The sequence below is a fragment of the Meleagris gallopavo genome, chromosome 1 (genome assembly GCF_905368555.1).
Source record: "Meleagris gallopavo chromosome 1, MGAL_WU_HG_1.1, whole genome shotgun sequence".
In the NCBI taxonomy this organism is placed as follows: Eukaryota; Metazoa; Chordata; class Aves; order Galliformes; family Phasianidae; genus Meleagris; species Meleagris gallopavo.
In genome coordinates, this window is record NC_139404.1 from 128,412,494 (window position 1) to 128,431,687 (window position 19,194).

Consider the following 19,194-nt stretch of genomic DNA (forward strand, 5'->3'; position numbering starts at 1 on the left):
AATTTAAATATTTACATGCCGAAGGTTAATTGTTCATTTGTATTCATACTAAGAAAATGTTTTCTTTCATACATAGCAAGCATTTTCAGCAGAGGCTTGAGAGGTGCACATGGGGGAGAGAAAAATGTTTTGTAGTTGCTCTTGTTTGTCTGTCTGTGAGGGGAGGCTACTTCATGTGAGAGAGAGAGAGAGAGAGAGAGAGAGAGAGAGACAGGAGAGAGAGAGAGAGAGAGAGAGAGAGAGAGAGAGAGAGAGAGAGAGAGGGAGAGAGAGAGAGACAGAGAGAGAGAGAGACAGAGAGAGAGAGAGACAGACAGACACGTATTTTCCCTAATGAATCCAGGGTATTAGGTGAATTATATGATGACTGGTGTGACTCGAGAGTATGGCTTAAAGCAAGAGGCAGAGGTAGTTCATATTGAGTATTAGGGAACAGTTCCCCACTGAGATGAGAGTGGTCAAGCACTGTAACTGGCTTCTCAGGGAAGTGGTCATGACCCTAAATGTTTTGGTGTTCATAAAGCATTAGGATAAAATACTCTTAGATGGATTGTTTAACTCTTAAGTTTCCCTGTGTGGAGTTGGGAGTTGTCCTCAGTGATCCTTGTGTGGATCCATTATAACCCAAGATATTGTAAGTAATGAAAATGGCTCTTTCTTCCAGTTCCTTCAAAGGGAGGTGGAGTGGACCAACTCAGGCACTGTAGACTGCTGTGTTTGTTCAGCAGATCCTGCTCTTATTTCTGTTCTAATTTCAGTAAAAGGGGAAAAATCATCAAATCTTCTTTACCTTTTCTTTATATTTCTTGCAGGCCCCAAAGATCTTCTCTCAGATCGTTGCATTCTTTCATGCCCCTCAATGGATTTGGTTACGTGTTTGTTGGATTTTCGTTTAAATTTTGCTTCCAACAGGAGTATAGTTCCTCGCTTGGCAGCTTCTCTTGCAGCTTGTGCTCAACTGAGTGCCTTAGGTAGGTGTAAGTCCTAATTTTAAACCTACTTTTTTGAAGTTAAAATTGTTGTTTCAATTAATTCCGGGTATTGTGTGCTTTTTGCTTCTTTAGCTGCTGGCCATAGAATGTGGGCTTTGCAGAGACTACGGAAATTGCTCACAACAGAATTTGGCCAGTCTATTAACATCAACCGGATTCTTGGAGACAATGATGGAGAGGCACGAACTTTGGTAAGAGGGCACAGAAGCTCTCCTCTAACATTTTTCTCATTAAGATGTTTGTGAAGCATTAAAAATGTTGGCCTTTATTTACAAGATTTTTATTGGTAACCGCAAAATAGGAAATGTGCTAAATGAATAGCCTACTTGAGCATGTCTGCAAGTCTTTGTACAGAGGCTTTGTTTTAGAAAAAAATTAAAGCTAATTCCAGTTTTATATCCATGTAATTTTGGAATTGCTAAAGATGATAGAAATACTTTTGTATTAGGAAATGGATGGAACTGATGCTTCACAAAGCAAACTATGGTTTGGAAAGTTACTAATGATTTGTCATGGCCATCTAAGTAATTTCCTATAGCACACAGTGTAATTTTCAACTGCTCTGATTTCTCTAGAGTTTTACAGGGAGTGCTTTAGCTGCTTTGGTTAAGGGTCTTCCAGAAGCATTGCAGCGACAGTTTGACTATGAAGACCCCATTGTGAGAGGTGGCAAGCAACTACTCCACAGCCCTTTCTTTAAGGTAATGGGATACAATCAGTAAAGAATTCATGAGTAAAATTTTTTTGTGATTTTTTTTTTTTTTTGGTGTGTGTGACAAGCTCACTTCATCCTGATAGAAAAAACTTCATTTAAAGGCTGCTTTTAATGGATTTTGAAAAATTAGTCTGAAGTCACTAAGATTAGTTTGACTAATGATAAAATCAGAATACTACTTCTAAAATGAGAACCAAATATGCAGATACAAAAATCAGGAACATCTGGCTAGACTGAGGTAGGTAGTTAAGAACAATATCTTGGAAGTGTAGTACACTGCAGCTTCAGCTATACTTTTGACAATTGATATCTGAATTGTCCTAACAGGAATATTTATATATTTTTGTCCTTTAAAATATCCTTGAGGGTATTACTTACCTCCAGTAGGAACAAATAAGAATATTGTAAAAGGAGAGCTCTTCTATTTTGAGCCATGTACTTCAAAGTACAGAGAAATATGCTGAGCCAGTCTAGAGAAGAGCAACAAGAATAAAAAGGCTTAAAAAAGCTTCCACTGTAGTAAATGTAAAAGGATTTATCTGTCTTAAAGAAAAGAAGTTTTAAAATATGTAAAAGGTTTTCCAGGGCAGAAATAATCCATTATATAATGTCTTTGCCAGTAACACACTGAAATACTTGATTTAATTGGAGGAAGGTTACTTAGTTTAGAAATAGAAGATAAAATGTTCAGCATGTCATTTTTGATATAGAAAAGGCAATTAATCTAGGAATGTTTGTCACAGGTGTACTGTGAAAATTCCTGTATTAGAGGAGGAAACCTAGATATCTAACTGTGTGAGATCAGCTTGCATACACTTGATGCTGCCCCATCAGTGAGGATAATGTAGGTGGATAGCTCTTAGTGTCCCCTGCACTTTACATTTTCTGAGACTGTTGATGCCCTGCTGGTCTATGAGCTGTTCTGCTACATCAAATGCGTGTTAGTTTCTATTACGTACTTTTGTTGCAGCTCTAAAATCTGTTTTGTCTGCAGGTTCTTGTGGCTCTTGCTTGTGATCTAGAGCTGGATACTCTCCCTTGCTGTGCTGAGACACACAAATGGGCCTGGTTCAGAAGATACTGTATGGCATCCAGGGTTGCTGTGGCCCTTGATAAAAGGACACCATTACCTCGCCTTTTCCTCGATGAGGTATTGCCAGAGTATTTTAAATAGCTCATGGAACTTAGAAAAGCATTGCATCTAAAAGACTGAGATTTGAATTAGTTTATGCCAGCTGTGATCAGAATATGGTATATTTGGAATAATTTTGTTTAATGCAAAATATTTTACAGGTAGCAAAGAAAATTCGAGAATTAATGGCAGATAACGAACATATGGATGTTCTTCATGAATGCCATGATGTCTTTAAGAGAGAACAGGATGAACAGCTTGTCCAGTGGATGAATAGGTTACTTCTTTCAACTGTCATTTGTTTTGTCTTGTGATGCTTTGTTGTTGTACAAATAAACTTTTTTCATGACTTTCATTAAGCTCATTTATAATGCTTTATTTTGAATGTCACACAGACGACCTGACGATTGGACGCTTTCTGCTGGAGGCAGTGGAACCATTTATGGTTGGGGTCATAATCACAGAGGACAACTTGGTGGAATTGAAGGGGCAAAAGTCAAAGTCCCAACTCCATGTGAAGCTCTTGCTACTCTTAGACCAGTGCAATTAATTGGTGGTGAGCAGACACTGTTTGCAGTGACTGCTGATGGAAAGGTAAGTGTACAATAAATGTTTGTTAAACTCCTTGTAAAAATTTCATCCTGTTGTGTGTTTTTCACCATTTACGTACATACAAACATACATACATATCTATATATCTATATATAAATGTATGTTAAAGAAACTAAACTGTACCCATTCTGCCATTAAAACAGAAGAACTCAGTGAACTGCAGCGTTAAACTTGAAACTAGTAATGCATATTTTAGTTCTTGATTCAAAACTGCTGTCAGATTTTGGAAAATAAAGAATACAAGTAGCATGCTCACAGAGTCTTGTACAACATGACAGACAGTAAAATGTGATGGTGATGATTTCTCCCTGACAGGAGAGAGATGTAAATGGGATCTGACTTTGTTCAGAGCTGACTTCTGAAAGTTAGATATTGCAGTATCTAATCTGCAGATACTTGGATGCGCAATGTTGAGGATGGATCACTTAGTGTAATGTCATGTAGGGGAAAAAAATGGATTTGTGAATTTGAAGATATCTTAATTTTCATACAAATGGCAGCTTTGTTTGTAGATATGGTACAGAATTGTAGCTGAACTTTCTTGTTGCAGTTACATTCATCTAGTGATACACTGTAACAGCTCTGTCCTGGACAGTCAGTATCATCGTTGTTTGATTTTTCACCAAGGGAAAAGAGACAGATTAATGACATTGCTTTTGACATAATCGTGTTGAGGTAAATTACTTTTGAATAGACAAACAGATTAAAAAGCAGTACTGTAGTTAAAGAATTGTGTGGGACAGAGTACAAAGAAGCATCTGTGAATGTGTGTGTCCCATGGAAGAAAGAAAACTAGAGTAGTAATGCTTGAAAGACACCCGCAGATGGTAGGTGGTTTTGTAATGTTATTACACAAAGTTATATTTTCTTGATATTTTCACAAAATCAGCATTGGGATTTAAAATAAAATGCATTAGTCATTGACAGCTCATATTAACTTGAATGTAGCCATATTTTCATTCCTGACATAAGAGGTACTAACTTCCATGTATTGTACTTTCAAGAATGGGTAATTGAATGTTTATGGGATAAGGAAAACTAAATGCATAGGAGTCTAGAATCTCTGGTTTATTGGGACAGGATTAGAAACTTTGAAAGTGTAAAACCTTCTATAACAAATTCAATTTTTATGGAGAATGTGTGCAAATGAGCTCATCAGTTATTATAAAACTTCAGTACAAGTTTGAAAATCTAATGTGGAATTTTATTTGTATGTTTACATAATCATGCATTTTCTGATTGATTTTTTTGGCAACACAGGTTGAAATTGCTGACAAGAAATGTCTGTGTTTATTTTTTCCTTGATTAAGGGTTAGATTGTATTGCTACGAAAGTAGTGTGGAAAATTGTTTTTCCAGAACATATGTATGTGCACCTGACCTGGTATGTTGAAGCAGGGTAGTGTTAAATTCTTCTTGTGAAACTGAATAGTTGGAAGCTATAGCTTCTGAGTCTTGTCTGATTGGGCTTGAAAATTCACCTGAATTACAATGGGAAAGAGCTCCTTTGAACAACTGATAAGCAAAATTAAGTCACAGTTACATTGATAGGTAGAATTATTCTCTTTCTTCCAAGACCAGCTTGTGGAGTTGGAAAAGTAGACAGTTTTTGGACACAGAAGATCTTCTTCAGGTAGTAAAAAGCAGAAGACTTTAAAGCTAAGTGCAGACTGAAAGCAAAAGAAGCTCATGTCTATGCAGTAGAGATCACGCTATTAGGAAAGGGGCCTTGAATGACAAGTGTCCTTTCTAAGGGGAAAAGAGATATGTGTACTGGAGGAGTTGTTCTTAGATTATATTTGTGTGCAATGTAAGCTGTTTCTGCTTCAGGTTTGACGAAGAATTTGTTGCCTAAACTTGGTCTCCTCTTTACATCTGTATTGATCTTGAATATGACCTCTGCTTCAACTTACTTGGCTTTGTCCTTAGACTATTGTTATATAGTACTGTGAGGCCAAAATGAAAGCTTGAGTACTCCCTCTTCTCCTTCCACACATTCAGGAGCTTCAGTGTAGAACATGTACTGATGTTGCTTGCTTAAATTAAGTCTTTAAAACAATGCCACTTTTATTTTGAAAGGAAAAAAAGAAAAACCTCTTCCTGTTAATACATACGTTCTCAAAATTTCCAAAGGAGGATATAGAGGTGGCCTTTGCATCAATTCTGTTTTAGTACACATTAAGCATTCTTCTCTATAGCCATAGTGAATGGTCTTCAAGACATAAACAAAATTAAACTTTACTTTTTATTCTAAAGCTGTATGCCACTGGATATGGAGCAGGTGGTAGGCTTGGAATTGGAGGAACAGAGTCAGTTTCTACTCCGACTTTACTGGAATCCATTCAACATGTGTTTATAAAGAAAGTTGCAGTGAACTCAGGAGGGAAGCACTGTTTGGCATTGTCTTCTGAGGGAGAAGTTTATTCTTGGGGTGAAGCAGAAGATGGTAAACTTGGCCATGGAAACCGAAGGTAATGCTTTGTTTTGTTTTTTTTTTTTTTTTTTTTTTTTACAACTATGAATGAATACTTATAATAGTTGAAATGTATTTGAAGTGTTACATGAATACAGTCTGTGTGTAGAAGTCAGTGTTAAGTAGTGATGTAGAAATGTATGTCTTCGAGTTGCAGAACCACAAAATTTTTGTCAGATAAAATTACTTGGATTTCTGTGACTAAATATTATCTTCTAGCTTATCTGCTGATGCTGAAGTCCAGGGGATTTCCTTTGGTATCTACACTGTGTGTATGTAGCACTTCAGGGAGGAAACAAAACTACCATTCTGCTTCTGATATTCACTTGCAGTTACCTGTGTTAAAGAAGCTTTAACACAGGTATTGTTGTTATAGACAATAATTAGATATAAAAAAAAAAAAGAATGCTCGAGTCCATGGAGAAAATCAGTACATGCTATGCTAGAAATTTTAATAATGTATAATAAATTAGACTGATTTTTCCACAGTAAATGCTTAACTCTTAAGTTTTAATGGAAATGTTTCTGTAGCTTCATTTAACCTGTTATGCTTTAGTAGAACAGGTAGTAAAATACTTCCAGCTTTTATAGACCTCTAAAAATTTTTAGAATGAATAATTTAACATAAATCCTGAGGATGTTAATCTGGAACAAAAGTAAATAGTGAGGTAGATGTCCTCATACTCATTTTGCAAAGCTCTTTATACGTTGGTTTATGTGAGTTGTCTATTCCAAAAGGTGTGTCAAAAAGTATTTTCATTTCAGCCCTTGTGATCGTCCTCGTGTAATTGAATCTCTGAGAGGTATAGAAGTGGTTGACATCGCTGCTGGTGGAGCACACAGTGCATGTATTACAGCTGCAGGAGACCTTTTCACATGGGGAAAGGGAAGATATGGGCGGCTTGGGCACGGAGATAGCGAAGACCAACTGAAGCCTAAACTGGTAAGAAGCCTTTGGAATTCTGTGTGGTCTTTTATTCCAGTTCTTAACTTCTGATCTGTGACTTTCAGTATTTCTGCATTGTAAAAAAATAGGAGGAAACAGTGGTTGCTTCAGAGAACAGAAGTGGTTTGTAAGAATGCAGTAAAAGTTGAGCTGCAAAACTTTGCTAGAGATCACTAAGCAGCTTATAAAGAATTTGTTTTGGAGAGGACTTAACCCTCCCTGCCAAACAAAACAGCAGCTCTAAAAGCCAAACAACAATTCTGTGAGTGCAAAGGACGTAACCTGTACCAATTGTAAACGGATTACATGCTGTTGTTGGTTCCAGTTTGGGTGAGGGGTGGGAGGTATCTTGAAGAGGGATTAACTTGCCTGCAACCTTCCACAGGAGTGCTTTGCACTGAAAGTAATCAGGTGTTTGCATTCCCCTGCCCCCCAAAGCAAAGTCTACCTGACTTTGTTGTATAACATTCCTCCATTTTCTTGATTAGAATGAAAATAACAAATCCGTAGATCAGTTTGAAGTATGTGAAGTTCCATCCTGGTTTGGATGACGGATTGAGCTTCCTCAAATCCCTTATTTCAAGAGGGATGTGGATTAGGAAAATGCAGTTTGTGTGTCAAGAGTTCTTTTGCTTTGTGAATCTCAATTCCATACATCATCACTAGATGGCAGCATTTCAAAAGTCAAGATGTTGATTTAATTCAGAAAACAGTGGAATTGTAAAATAGTAAGAGGCTATTTGAAAATAAGCAGTGTATTCAGTGCTTAGTGTACACAAGAGTGAAGCAGAGGACCTGAACACATAAATAGAATATAGCCTTTGGTAACATTACATGTTTTGTATGAGTTACTTTCCCTGTGGTGTTTTTTTTTTTTAAGGTTAAAAATAAAAAAAAATAAAAAAAAATAAAAAAAATTGTTCACCAAGTAAAAAAGAATAATTCAGTATGTGAAATATGTAGTTATTTTATTAGTTTGAAAAGAGCAAAGCCTTTTGATTTGAATTCATTTGCAAGATTCTGTTGTATTTCGGTCTTGTAGTTCCAGTGATGCTTCCTTCGCTCCAAGTTGGGTTTGATTTCTTTTCTTGAAACTAAGTGACTGAGTCTTTATTGTAAACAAAAACTGGTGATTGCTTTACAGGTAGAAGCTCTTCAGGGCTATCGTGTGATTGACATAGCCTGTGGCAGTGGAGATGCACAGACATTGTGCCTGACGGATGATGATACAGTCTGGTCTTGGGGTGATGGAGATTATGGAAAACTTGGGAGAGGAGGCAGTGATGGCTGTAAAGTGCCGATGAAGGTATTTGAATACATATTTTCAATTGTTTTATAAACCATAAGGTTAATAGAAATTAGTGAAGACATACATTAATATGAGCAAATTTCCTCCCACCATGGGACATCAGGATCCTTTTGATGTTAACAATGAGCTTTGTAGGATACAGTGACTAGTCTTCAATTTTTGTGCTGAGTAACAGTTGGTTTTACGATTTTGTTATTTGGAGAGCATTTCTGGTTTGTTGCTTTAATGTTATTTCGTTTTGAAAGGTTAGAAATTTCCCAAGGAATCTTCATATTTCAAACAAAATCCATGTAGCCAACTAATTTGAATAATAGCAGTTGTTATAGAGATGAGCACTGTTTGTATTTGAGAATAACGTGTAACTACGTCAGTGTCATTGTGCACACCTATGCACAGTGGATTTTATATTTTTAATCCAGAATTGCACCTCTTTATATGGATGCAGGTGTTTCCATTTCCTTTCCTAAAGAACAGTCTACTGGCCTGTTCCAAGTAGGGGTGTTTTTTATTTAATTATTGCATGATGTAACACAATTTGAACATAGCTTATCAGTCTTGTTGATGATCAATCCATAGGATTGATGATAAAATGATGTAAGGGCACATACAGAACGAATAGGAACAGCGTATTGCAGGTTCAAGTATTTTTACAAAGGCAGAAGACCACATCCGTGTCAGAGGAGCTAGTGATAATTAATGTTGAGTAGCTGGAGACAGAGCCTTATTATTTCTACTAAGGAGATATTGCTGCAGGTAAAAAATACTAGTTAAGATCTTCAGTGGTTTTCCAAATCTGAGCTTCTTTTTAGGGTTTAAGTATTAAATAATAGAAAGATGAAAGCAGTGGAATTCTGTTAAATGATCTACGTAAACATTTTAATTTATAAGCTTACTTATAGGTACTGCAACATTTAGACAATTTATTGTACTTAAGATATGACTAAACACTGGATGGATGATGAAACTGTAGTCTCCATAATTGATTGTTATTTTATTTGCTATTATTTTCCTAGATTGATTCTCTCACAGGCCTTGGAGTGGTTAAAGTAGAATGTGGATCACAATTTTCTGTGGCTCTTACCAAATCTGGAGCAGTATATACCTGGTAAGTATTTTATATTAGTTATTTGGACAGCATTAAATGTAGCCTTCTTTGCAACAAGTATTACTGTTATGCTGCCTTCGCTGCTTTGATTTTTCTCCCATATGGAAAACTCTTCTGAATTTCTCTGTTTTGATTAGTAATAAAATCTAGCAGTTTGAGGAGCATACTGTAGTGCTATTTGCATGAAAAACTAAGGTGTTTTGTCATGGAGATGTAAACACAGACTTCTTGTTCAAGACATTGACCACTATAAAATGCAAAAGTTCAAAGGAGATCACTAAAAATGTAAGCTCAAAGTGTCATGCAGTCTGGAAGATGACAGCGTAAATAACATTTTCATATATTATCAAAATCTTTCTTATCTAAGAATTTGTATATCTAGTTTGTTGTTTTAATCTTCCTGTGCAATTCTGGTAGTTTAAACAACTACCAGACTGAAGTGTTTAGAAAAACAAAACAAAATACCTTCCAAACACTACCTCCATGTGATATCCTCAAACTGTATGAAGTTAGTCTCTGAGGTTGGTACTGCTTTTGCAACTGATAGAAGCCTAGTCCTCGAGTCTTTTTTAAGAGAAACAAACAAAAAAACAAAAAACAAAAAACAAAAACAACAAAACACATGTGAATGTGGTGAAAGAACCTATGAAGAGCAAGCTGGAACCATGTATTTTTATTGTAACAGCAGAGTCACATCCATGTCTTATGAACTAGGGATTATTCATTTTGAATAATTGGAGTCAGAACTGTACTGTTTCTGCTAAATATCAAATATTTTTGCCTGATATTTATAAATACTTCTCCAGGCCAAATATATGACACATTCCGTGTTTTCATTCTTTCTAATATTAAAACTCAGTTTTGAAATGTTCTGTCTTCTCTGTGCAGGGGCAAAGGAGATTATCATCGCCTAGGCCATGGATCTGATGACCATGTTAGAAGACCACGACAAGTGCAGGGTCTGCAAGGAAAGAAAGTCATTGCAATTGCTACTGGGTCTTTACACTGTGTTTGCTGCACTGAAGATGGTATAAAAATTAAATATGTTACTTAGTACCAAATTTGGAGAGGGAATAAAAAAAGGAAACTTTAAGTTGAGTATTGGTAGGCTGTCCTTGCTAAAAATGCTGATCCTCTATGTGCATCTACATATTTTGGGTTTTCAGAAGTTGCATATTTCTTGAGCACAAAGCATGTCATTGATTTACAGAGATCACTTAAAAACAACTGAAGGTTTTGAATTAATAAAAATTAAGTTTCATAAATGCTGATGGTAGAAGAAAAACACAGCTTAAAAAGTAATTATGAGTAGATCAAGGAGTAGAATTAATGGAATTAGCTTTTTTTTATAGGGTTGTCTGAATTGCCTGGGTGTTTTAACTTGGTAGATGAAGCATTGCACAAACAATATTGCTTCTTCTAAAATAGATTGAGATACTGAATATTTCCAAATTTAAGTAACAGATCTGCAGAACTGTTTTGTAGATGCTAGTATAATAGGATATAGCTGCAGAAAATGAAAGCTCTGAATCAAAGTTGCTTTTTAAAAAAATATTTTCCAATTTTACAACACTAAACACCCATTTTACTGTCCACTCTAATAACATAAGCTACTACAGACTCTTACGCAAAATGATGTTTTTTCTAATTCTTTTTTTAGCTTTCTTTTTTTTTTTTTTTTTTTTGCTATGAAACTGTGAAGTACAGACTGTTTCTGGTGTATCTGTTGTTATCTTTCTGCACTACCATTTCCTACTGTTCTGCAATAGAACTTTATTATATAAACTGTGAGGAAATTGATGCATTTAATACTAGCTGCTGTACAGCTGTAACTGTGTCATTCACTTTTACCTGCAGGATGTCAGGACAGCTGTCAGTTCTAGAAATCTTAATTACTATCCATGGTTTCAATTGGTTAAATGATTTCTAAATGCTTATTTAAAACAAACAAACAAATTTCTATCTTCAGAAATAATTTTTTTTTTTCTTGATTTAGGGGAAGTGTATACCTGGGGAGATAATGATGAAGGACAGCTTGGAGATGGAACAACTAATGCCATCCAAAGACCACGTTTGGTTGCAGCACTCCAGGGTAAAAAGATCAACAGAGTTGCCTGTGGCTCAGCACATACTTTAGCTTGGTCAACCAGTAAACCTGCTAATGCTGGCAAGCTTCCTACACAGGTGATGTTTTTGGCTTACTGCATTCGGTTGTTTTAATGTACTAGTGTTTGTTGCTTATCTTTCAGCAGATATATTTCCTTTCTAAATCTTTGTATCAGTTTAGTGTGCTTTAATTTGGCTTGGAGACAGTGTTCTGCTTCTGTATTTCCAAAGATAGATTGTTTTTTTTTCGAGTGAAAAGGATTCTTCATTCAGTTGTTAATCTGATACTGAAGAGTAAACTGGAAGGAATTTTAATTCTGTATCCCACCTCTTCTACGTGAATCCATCATTGCTTGCTTTGCACTGAGAATGTTTTTTGAACATTCAGTTTTTCAGCTATAATAATGGTGCATAATGCCTAGGTGGAGTGGTGACAGGATGTAAAATGTGTTTATTTATGGATAAAGAGAATAGTAAAATTTGAAATGACAAGAATAGTGTAACTGTTGTATTTTATTACTTGCAGGTGCTTTCAGTTTAGATGTATACTCTACATATCTTTTAGACACAACTGGATTCCATATTAAGATTTTACACTGTGAATAAGCAATTCCTGAATTTCTGATACAAATTTGCCTACCAGTCTTAAGTTTCTGTTCTGTTTAACAAAATAAAGGATAGAATAATCCTAAATTATTGGATATAATTACATTATTATAGGTTCCTATGGAGTACAACCATCTACAGGAAATACCCATCATTTCATTGAGAAACAGGCTTCTACTGCTGCATCACATTTCAGAACTCTTTTGTCCTTGTATTCCAATGTTTGATCTTGAAGGAAGACTTGATGAAACTGGCCAAGGACCATCAGTTGGGTTTGACACACTACGGGGAATACTGATATCACAGGGAAAGGTATTTATCTGAATAGATTTTTAAAGGAGTCACTTGTAACTATACTGTTTAAATGTACTGCTTAAACTGTTTCTGAAGTTCTGAAAACTGAACTTCTATCTTAATTTATTCTGTAAGTTGTATGTCAGAACGTATGCATTCTGGTTATGCACATATCTTTCTTCGCGAATGTGTTCTCTTTATTAGGTTTTCCTCTGCCTTTTTTTGGACTGCGTATTGGTCTTAAAAATAACTGTATGTTGTAGGTCTTATGTTTGTGTTAGAGCCAAATTCTTTTAGAATAATCAGGGAAAAAAAAAAAGCCAACAACAAACAACAAGATATATTTCAAATAGTCATTGTCTGCTTTTTGTATTTCAGTTGCAATAATCAGATGATATAATACTTGATCTAAAGCAAGTTCTGTGGCTTTAAATGATGTTAAAAGAAAGGATACCTAGGATCCAATCTCAAATGAATAAAGAAACATAGAATACACAGCTATATAGAAAGTCAGACTTCATGACTGATATTTATGTCATATAAGATATTTAAGATTCTTGAAGGATGCAACATTAATTCAAAACTTCAGTTATGGAAAGCCTTTAAAAAGATGACTGGCCTTCTGTATGATCACTAGCTTTGGATCTGAATTTTCTTGCTGTCCTAGTAACTTGTCTAATCTAACAAAAAGTGATAGCCATATGTAAACAGGCAAAAATTACTAGGTGATCTAATTGAAACTAGAAGCAATTTTTTTTTCCTGCAGTGCTGCTCTGTATCCTTAAATAAGACACATGACCTACTATTAGACTCTTTAGAACACACTGTCTCACAGTCTCTCTAGACCCCAATAAAATTATGTAGAAAAGAAATCTGGCTGAATATATGCTTCGTGGGCCAAGAGAACACCGCAATTTTTCATCAAAAGAGCGAAAGGGAAGTCCATTCTATTCATGATACTTGTGCATCTTAATGCTATTAATGGGAGTCTTTAGGTATAAGTACAGGAATTTGTGTGTAGGAGTAATATTCAATATCTTTACAGTGTGAAGAACAGTTGTCGAAAGATTTCAGATAGAAGATAAAATGTGGTATTAGGCATATTTTATGCCAAAAACAATCATCAGGGATGCCAGAAATTGTAAATGTTGTATTTGCTATTGTAGAAACATGGTATGATATATTGCATGACAAGAATACTGCAACTAAGGGCTACAGACTTTTTAGATGGGATAGGTAGAGCAAGAGGGGAGGGGAATTGACTTCCATGTTAATAAGCAAATAGGATGTGAAGAGCTCTAAGCCTCTGAGAAACAGCCATGACTGGTTTGAGAGCTTGTGGGTTAAAATTGCTGGCTGGACCAATGAAGGACATTTGGTGGTTGGGATCTGCTACAGGCTGCCTGACTGTGGGGAGCCTGTGGATGAGGCCTCCTTGCTTCAGCTACAAGAGGCATCCTGACCTCATTTTGATGAGGGATATTAAAAAACAAAAACCAAACAAACTTAAAATGTTTTTAAACCTTTCTTGAAACTGACAATGTAAAATTGGATTCAAATATTTAGTGAGAGAAATACAGATAATTAAATTTGCACCAAAAAAAATTGTGGGTTTCTTTGTTTATTTCTGTCCTTCCTTGGCAGGATGGTCTCCCCTTTGACTTTTTGATTGTTTTTTTCCAACTTTTAATTACATTCATATTAGTGCAGTATAAGTTAATTTACACTCAGTAGCATACTGGTTGTCTAGTAATAACTGAATCTGGATGCAGTAGAACTTTTCAAGCCACTATTTTGTGTGATGCAGGAGAGATTTTCTTCTTTAGTTTTTAGTATTTCAGGTGTTTCAAGTATGGATTGCATTAGCTCAAACTAACATGCTCCTTAAGTAACATCTCACAATTTTATATTCTGTTGCTCTTGTTCATTTTTGAGCGTTTCAGAATTAGTTGACGTTTGTTTCCATGTTTTCTAAAGAACGTCTCAAGGGCTTTATGCCTTTTCAGTGTTTTGTGATGTACTTGGAAAAAAATTGCTTAAGAATAGTACAATAGCATCAGTTTCTCTGTTCCGTTGAAGAGTCTTTTTTTGCTTTTTCCTTAATTGAACTAAGAATATATTTATCTGTCAAATATATGCGGTATTTTTATTTGATTGCAATCTTACCACTTAATTTTTTATATTTTCCTTTATTAGGAGGCAGCTTTCCGAAAGGTTGTGCAAGCAACTATGGTGAGAGATCGTCAGCATGGGCCAGTTGTTGAGCTCAATAGAATACAGGTATCCAAAGTTTGGTTTTTAGTACATATGTTTAGTCACCAGTGCTTAACATTCTTCAGGTCCCTTCGTGTTTCAGCTGTTTGGTGTCTGAGTACTGCGGACTCGGGTTTACGTTGGTGGATACAACAATGAAGCTTTTTTTCTTTTCAGTAGGTTTTCATCCAGACTATAGATGTATGGGGAGGGGAGGGAGCAGTTGAAATAAGTGTATGATTTGGAGTGTAATGAGCGAAGTATGTCCTGCTTGACAAAGAATGGCTTTTTCAAAATTCACTGTATTAGATGATTTTAGAGAGCAGAGATTCTGATGCCTTTCTTACCTTCCGAGATGATCACATGAATTATTCCAGTGTTACTTTCAGAACAGAGGACATGAAGGGTTACAGGGAGAACAGGAAGAAGGCGCTTCAGTATGATTAAGAATCAGGTCACTGCATGTGATCATATATCGATTGCAGAGCTGTTTGATATAAAAGGGCTTTTTATTGTCATTGACATTAGAAAATGTAATGTTGTGCCTTAGGCCAAATAGAGCTTTTTTTTTTTTTTTTTTTTGTCCATAGATGTTTTTGTAACATAGAATACTAAAACGTTTTTGTTTGAATGGACTGATGTTTGGTATTACAGAATCCTCATATGCTTCTTTCCTTTAGTCGTGTGGTTTTTCTCATTTTTTCAAATATACTTTAGGAAGTAAGAAAACTTACTCTTTGTGAAATTAGAATTGAGAAGCTGCAAAACCTTTGAATAATGAGTTATTTCTCAGTGAGCTGAAATACCTTCTGTTTTGGCTGGATGATACTTTCTGTTCATTTGCCATTTTCCACAGGCTCTTAAAACTTTTTCTGCTAACGTTATGTGATTAAAATATGTTGCTTTAATACATACTCTGGGAAGCTAGAGTTTTATTTTTATTTTTTGGGGCGGAATTCAAAATAAGCAGTGCAAATATTTAGCTTTAAGCTGAAAACAAATGATTGGGTTTGGGGCTTGTTTCCTAGTATTCTTCTACTGTTGTGTTAATTATTAAAGATGGGCTTCTCTTGTATTCCTGTTCATTAATTCATATCATATTTAATTCATAAATTCAGAAAAAAACTGGTAACATTGAGGCTTCAGTTTTCATAGCTTCTTTAGGAAATGGGATATTTCTGTAACACAAGCCTTTCCAAGATTTAGCCAAGACTAAAAAAGACCGTACTCGTAATCTGCCCTGCTTATACAGTACAAAATGTGGATTATAATCTCTTGAGTTAGGTCTTGGAGAGAATGAAACAATTGAGTGAAAGATCTATTTGAATGAAATTATTTGATCCTTTAAGTAGCGATTCAAAGCTGCTTTATGGAGTCTCAAACAGCTACAGAGTTTTCAATTTAATTGTAGATGGGAGTTCAACTGTAGTAAGACTTGAAAATTCCTTTGCTGTCAAAAGATACTTTTTGCAGTTTGTAAATTATGTGGTGCAGTCAGTTCACTACTTCTTCCTCTGTGTAAAATAAATGAGTGAGATTTTAATTTAAAGTTGTTCAGATACTGACTTGTTCTTTAAAATACGTAGGTTGTTCCAAAGCAGTGCTTATTTATTTCCATGGAAACTACAACAGCTACAAAAAACTCTGTTTGATAGAGAAAATTCTCAACACAAAACATGGTTTTCAGCAGTCACCAGCATTAGCTATGCATTTTTGTCAGTGATGGACAAGAGCCTGCACGCTGCACTTGTAAAAATCTGCTCCAGAAGAGGTGACAGCTGTGCACGGCCTTCTGGAACATGGCTTATCTTTATCATATCTCGTGCTACTGCTGCAAGGCACCACACATTGCCTCACATCCACTTTCTGATCTCTGTGGATGTTTAGCAAGCATCAGTGAATGTCAGTGGATAGCATTTTTTCCAGATGGAGGAGTTCAGTAACACACCTTTGCCTCATATACACTTCCATGTGAAGGTCCTGTTTGGGGTCTCCATTTGGAGTCTCACATGCCCCTCTGCTGCCATTGTTGCACGGCAAAAAAATGTAACAATATTAGTGAGAAGGTTCAACCTCCACTGCTCTGCCACCAACATCCGCCTCGTCCATGGGCTAGCATAATAAAACAGGATGCATTACTTTCAGAGCATGCCTTGTATTTTGTGATCTTTCCTCCTTTTAATAGGCAAAGAAATTTTAGTTATTAAGGAGAACGAGTACTCCTGGTTCAGTGTCTTCTGCTTTCTTAGGAGGAATGTTGCACTTCTGATATGTTAAGTTATACGAGATATGAATGAATGAATGTTTTCTTCTTTTGCAAGTGCTGCACTTCAGTTTAAGTGACATTCCTCCTTCCTGGTTATTGCCTTGTACCTTAACCAAGTGTGCTTTTAAAGAACACATCAACTTTCTTTTTCCTACATTGAATAAGCTAAGATTTTTTGTGTGTCTGTTTTTGTAGAATGGTCTTTCAGTGCTCCTTATCTTTTGATAGTGTATTTTTTCACTGCTGTTTCAGTTTGAGCATAGTTAACTGAAACCTCAATATACAGATGACGTCTGTACTCTTGGAATTATCATGCTGACATTTCTTTTCTGCTTTTGAAAATTGATTTCATGACATTTCCTTAAACGGTGTTTCTTTTCTTCATAGATGTCTTCTGTGTTAACAGAACCTTCTTCTCTCTCTTAGCTGATTCCAACTAACAAACTGTCATCTTTTCATAAGCATTTTTATTAGTCCCTAAGTGTGTGGCTTGACATAATACACTTCTACCAGGCTGAAACTGGAGATGGTCCCACAGGATGGCTGGTATTTCTCTAGTTCTAGGAGGATGTTTAGGGCAAATAGGTCTTTTTATTCAGATTTGGAGAAGGAACTTAAATTTTGATCTTCATTATTTAAAAATGCTGTAGCCAGGTAAGAGATGAATTTAAGTGCTTCCTCCTTGTTGCAGTGATTGTGCTCACAATAACTGATTATTTACTGAGGCACATTTTTGAACTTGATTCCTCTACACATTGCTGTATGCTGCTAGTGAGCTGCTGCATTTCTCTCTGGTCCGGGAAAAGTTGCGTTTCCATAGGCTAGCATCTTCTGATGGCTGACTGTTTTACAGAAGCTCTTTTGGGGCTCTGGTCAGCATGTGTTGTGCTAAAAAGCTACCTCAACAGCAAAAATGCTAGAACTGTATTTCAAAAATTTTTTATGTTGCATAATCTGTGTTTAGTGAGACATAGTAAATAAGAATTATATCTGAAACTGTTTATCCTATTCAGTAAAATGGATTCCACGGTTTACTTACTACATCTGTAAAGGACACAATTTGGAAACAGGAGCAAAGCTTCATGTTCTAGACCTCTACAATGAAAAGTTAAAACACCGGTGCTGAAATGTGGCCTAAACAAATTTGTTTGAATTTTGCCAGAGTTCTGCTCTTTGCTAATAACCTAATACATTTTAATATGGACATCTGTCTGTGTTGGCACAGCAAAATATCATAGTGCTAGAAGTGTCAATAATCCCTTGTGATGTACTTACATTATTTTGTTAAAGTTGAGTTTTAACTATTCGAGCATCTACGTGATCAGATTTAAATGCAAACCTTGTGTAGCTAGTGAACAATTGCTAAATAAGATGTACAATAGGAATAGCAATTATGAGTGCTTTCCTATTGACTTCAGTCTAGATTGTTGGCCATTTTATTGTCACTTGACTTGTGTTTTCAGTTTGAGATTTGAAATAACAGTGAATTAACTACTGCATTCACAGACCACCTACTCATACCTAATCTTTTCAAGAGAAGGCTCTCAGCTTCCCAACTTCAAATTTCTTAGGCATCTGAATTCTTTAGAGATCCATTAAATTAAAACAAGTTTGCTAATGAGAAGACTATTGCAATCCAGGAAAACAAAACCAAACAAAAAGCCCTTCCCCCCCCCCCAAAAAAAAAATCAAAAACAAACAAACAAAACAAAAAACAAATATACCAAATCATTATTTCTTTCTTCATCAATAAAGGAAGAAAACTTTGTTAATAAAAAAACTTTGTTACTGGCATTCCACTGTCTTTCCATTTGCTTCCAATATGAACAGATAAAATATTGAGTGGAGACAGATGAACAATGAGCCATTTGAAGTTAAAAATGGTTACTGGTGGTTGAGGGGAACACAAAATTCCTTATCTAGGGAAGAAAGCCCACAGAGTTGTCAGTAGGGCTGGTAAGAATCATTCTGTCTAGCTGCAGGGAACGTGCCCTAGTTGTTTCACATGTTTCCAGCTCTAAGCATAAAATTACTAAGATCTAACCAACCTGTTCAGAACAGTCATTCAGTTGATGCAGGATGTGGTGTGGAAGCACCTAGGTAACCAGATACTGTGCTTTTCATGTTTGTGCCAATTTCTTCTGCTAATAGTGGTGATTACAGTAATCACAGTTAAACAGCTATGTCACAGAAATAAGACCTAGTGGAAGTTGGCACGCATCTTTTTCTGATTGATGTTTAGGTATACATTATTTTCACCTGTTGGGAACAACATGATTAAAGTATGAACTAGATGAGCAGACAGTGAGGTTGTTGAGAAGTGACTGAATGGCCAGGCTAAAAGGGTCAGGTGTTAGTGGCACAGTGTCGAGCTGGAGGCAAGTAT

The 19,194-nt window shown here is 35.8% G+C and overlaps 1 protein-coding gene across 4 annotated transcripts in view; it reads left to right on the top strand.

Moving 5' to 3' along the window:
• HERC2 (HECT and RLD domain containing E3 ubiquitin protein ligase 2) overlaps positions 1 to 19,194 on the top strand; it is a 104,569-nt gene that overhangs the window by 77,353 nt on the left and 8,022 nt on the right. For all 4 annotated transcript variants that reach the window (XM_085213479.1, XM_085213499.1, XM_085213490.1 and 1 more), the window contains 14 exons: positions 813 to 971; positions 1,065 to 1,183; positions 1,568 to 1,693; positions 2,702 to 2,857; positions 3,001 to 3,116; positions 3,235 to 3,433; positions 5,707 to 5,921; positions 6,689 to 6,866; positions 8,014 to 8,175; positions 9,192 to 9,283; positions 10,172 to 10,311; positions 11,280 to 11,467; positions 12,110 to 12,307; positions 14,486 to 14,569. In XM_085213479.1, the coding sequence (XP_085069605.1) occupies positions 813 to 971; positions 1,065 to 1,183; positions 1,568 to 1,693; positions 2,702 to 2,857; positions 3,001 to 3,116; positions 3,235 to 3,433; positions 5,707 to 5,921; positions 6,689 to 6,866; positions 8,014 to 8,175; positions 9,192 to 9,283; positions 10,172 to 10,311; positions 11,280 to 11,467; positions 12,110 to 12,307; positions 14,486 to 14,569 (2,132 nt within the window). The remainder of the gene's footprint in view (positions 1 to 812; positions 972 to 1,064; positions 1,184 to 1,567; positions 1,694 to 2,701; positions 2,858 to 3,000; positions 3,117 to 3,234; positions 3,434 to 5,706; positions 5,922 to 6,688; positions 6,867 to 8,013; positions 8,176 to 9,191; positions 9,284 to 10,171; positions 10,312 to 11,279; positions 11,468 to 12,109; positions 12,308 to 14,485; positions 14,570 to 19,194) is intronic.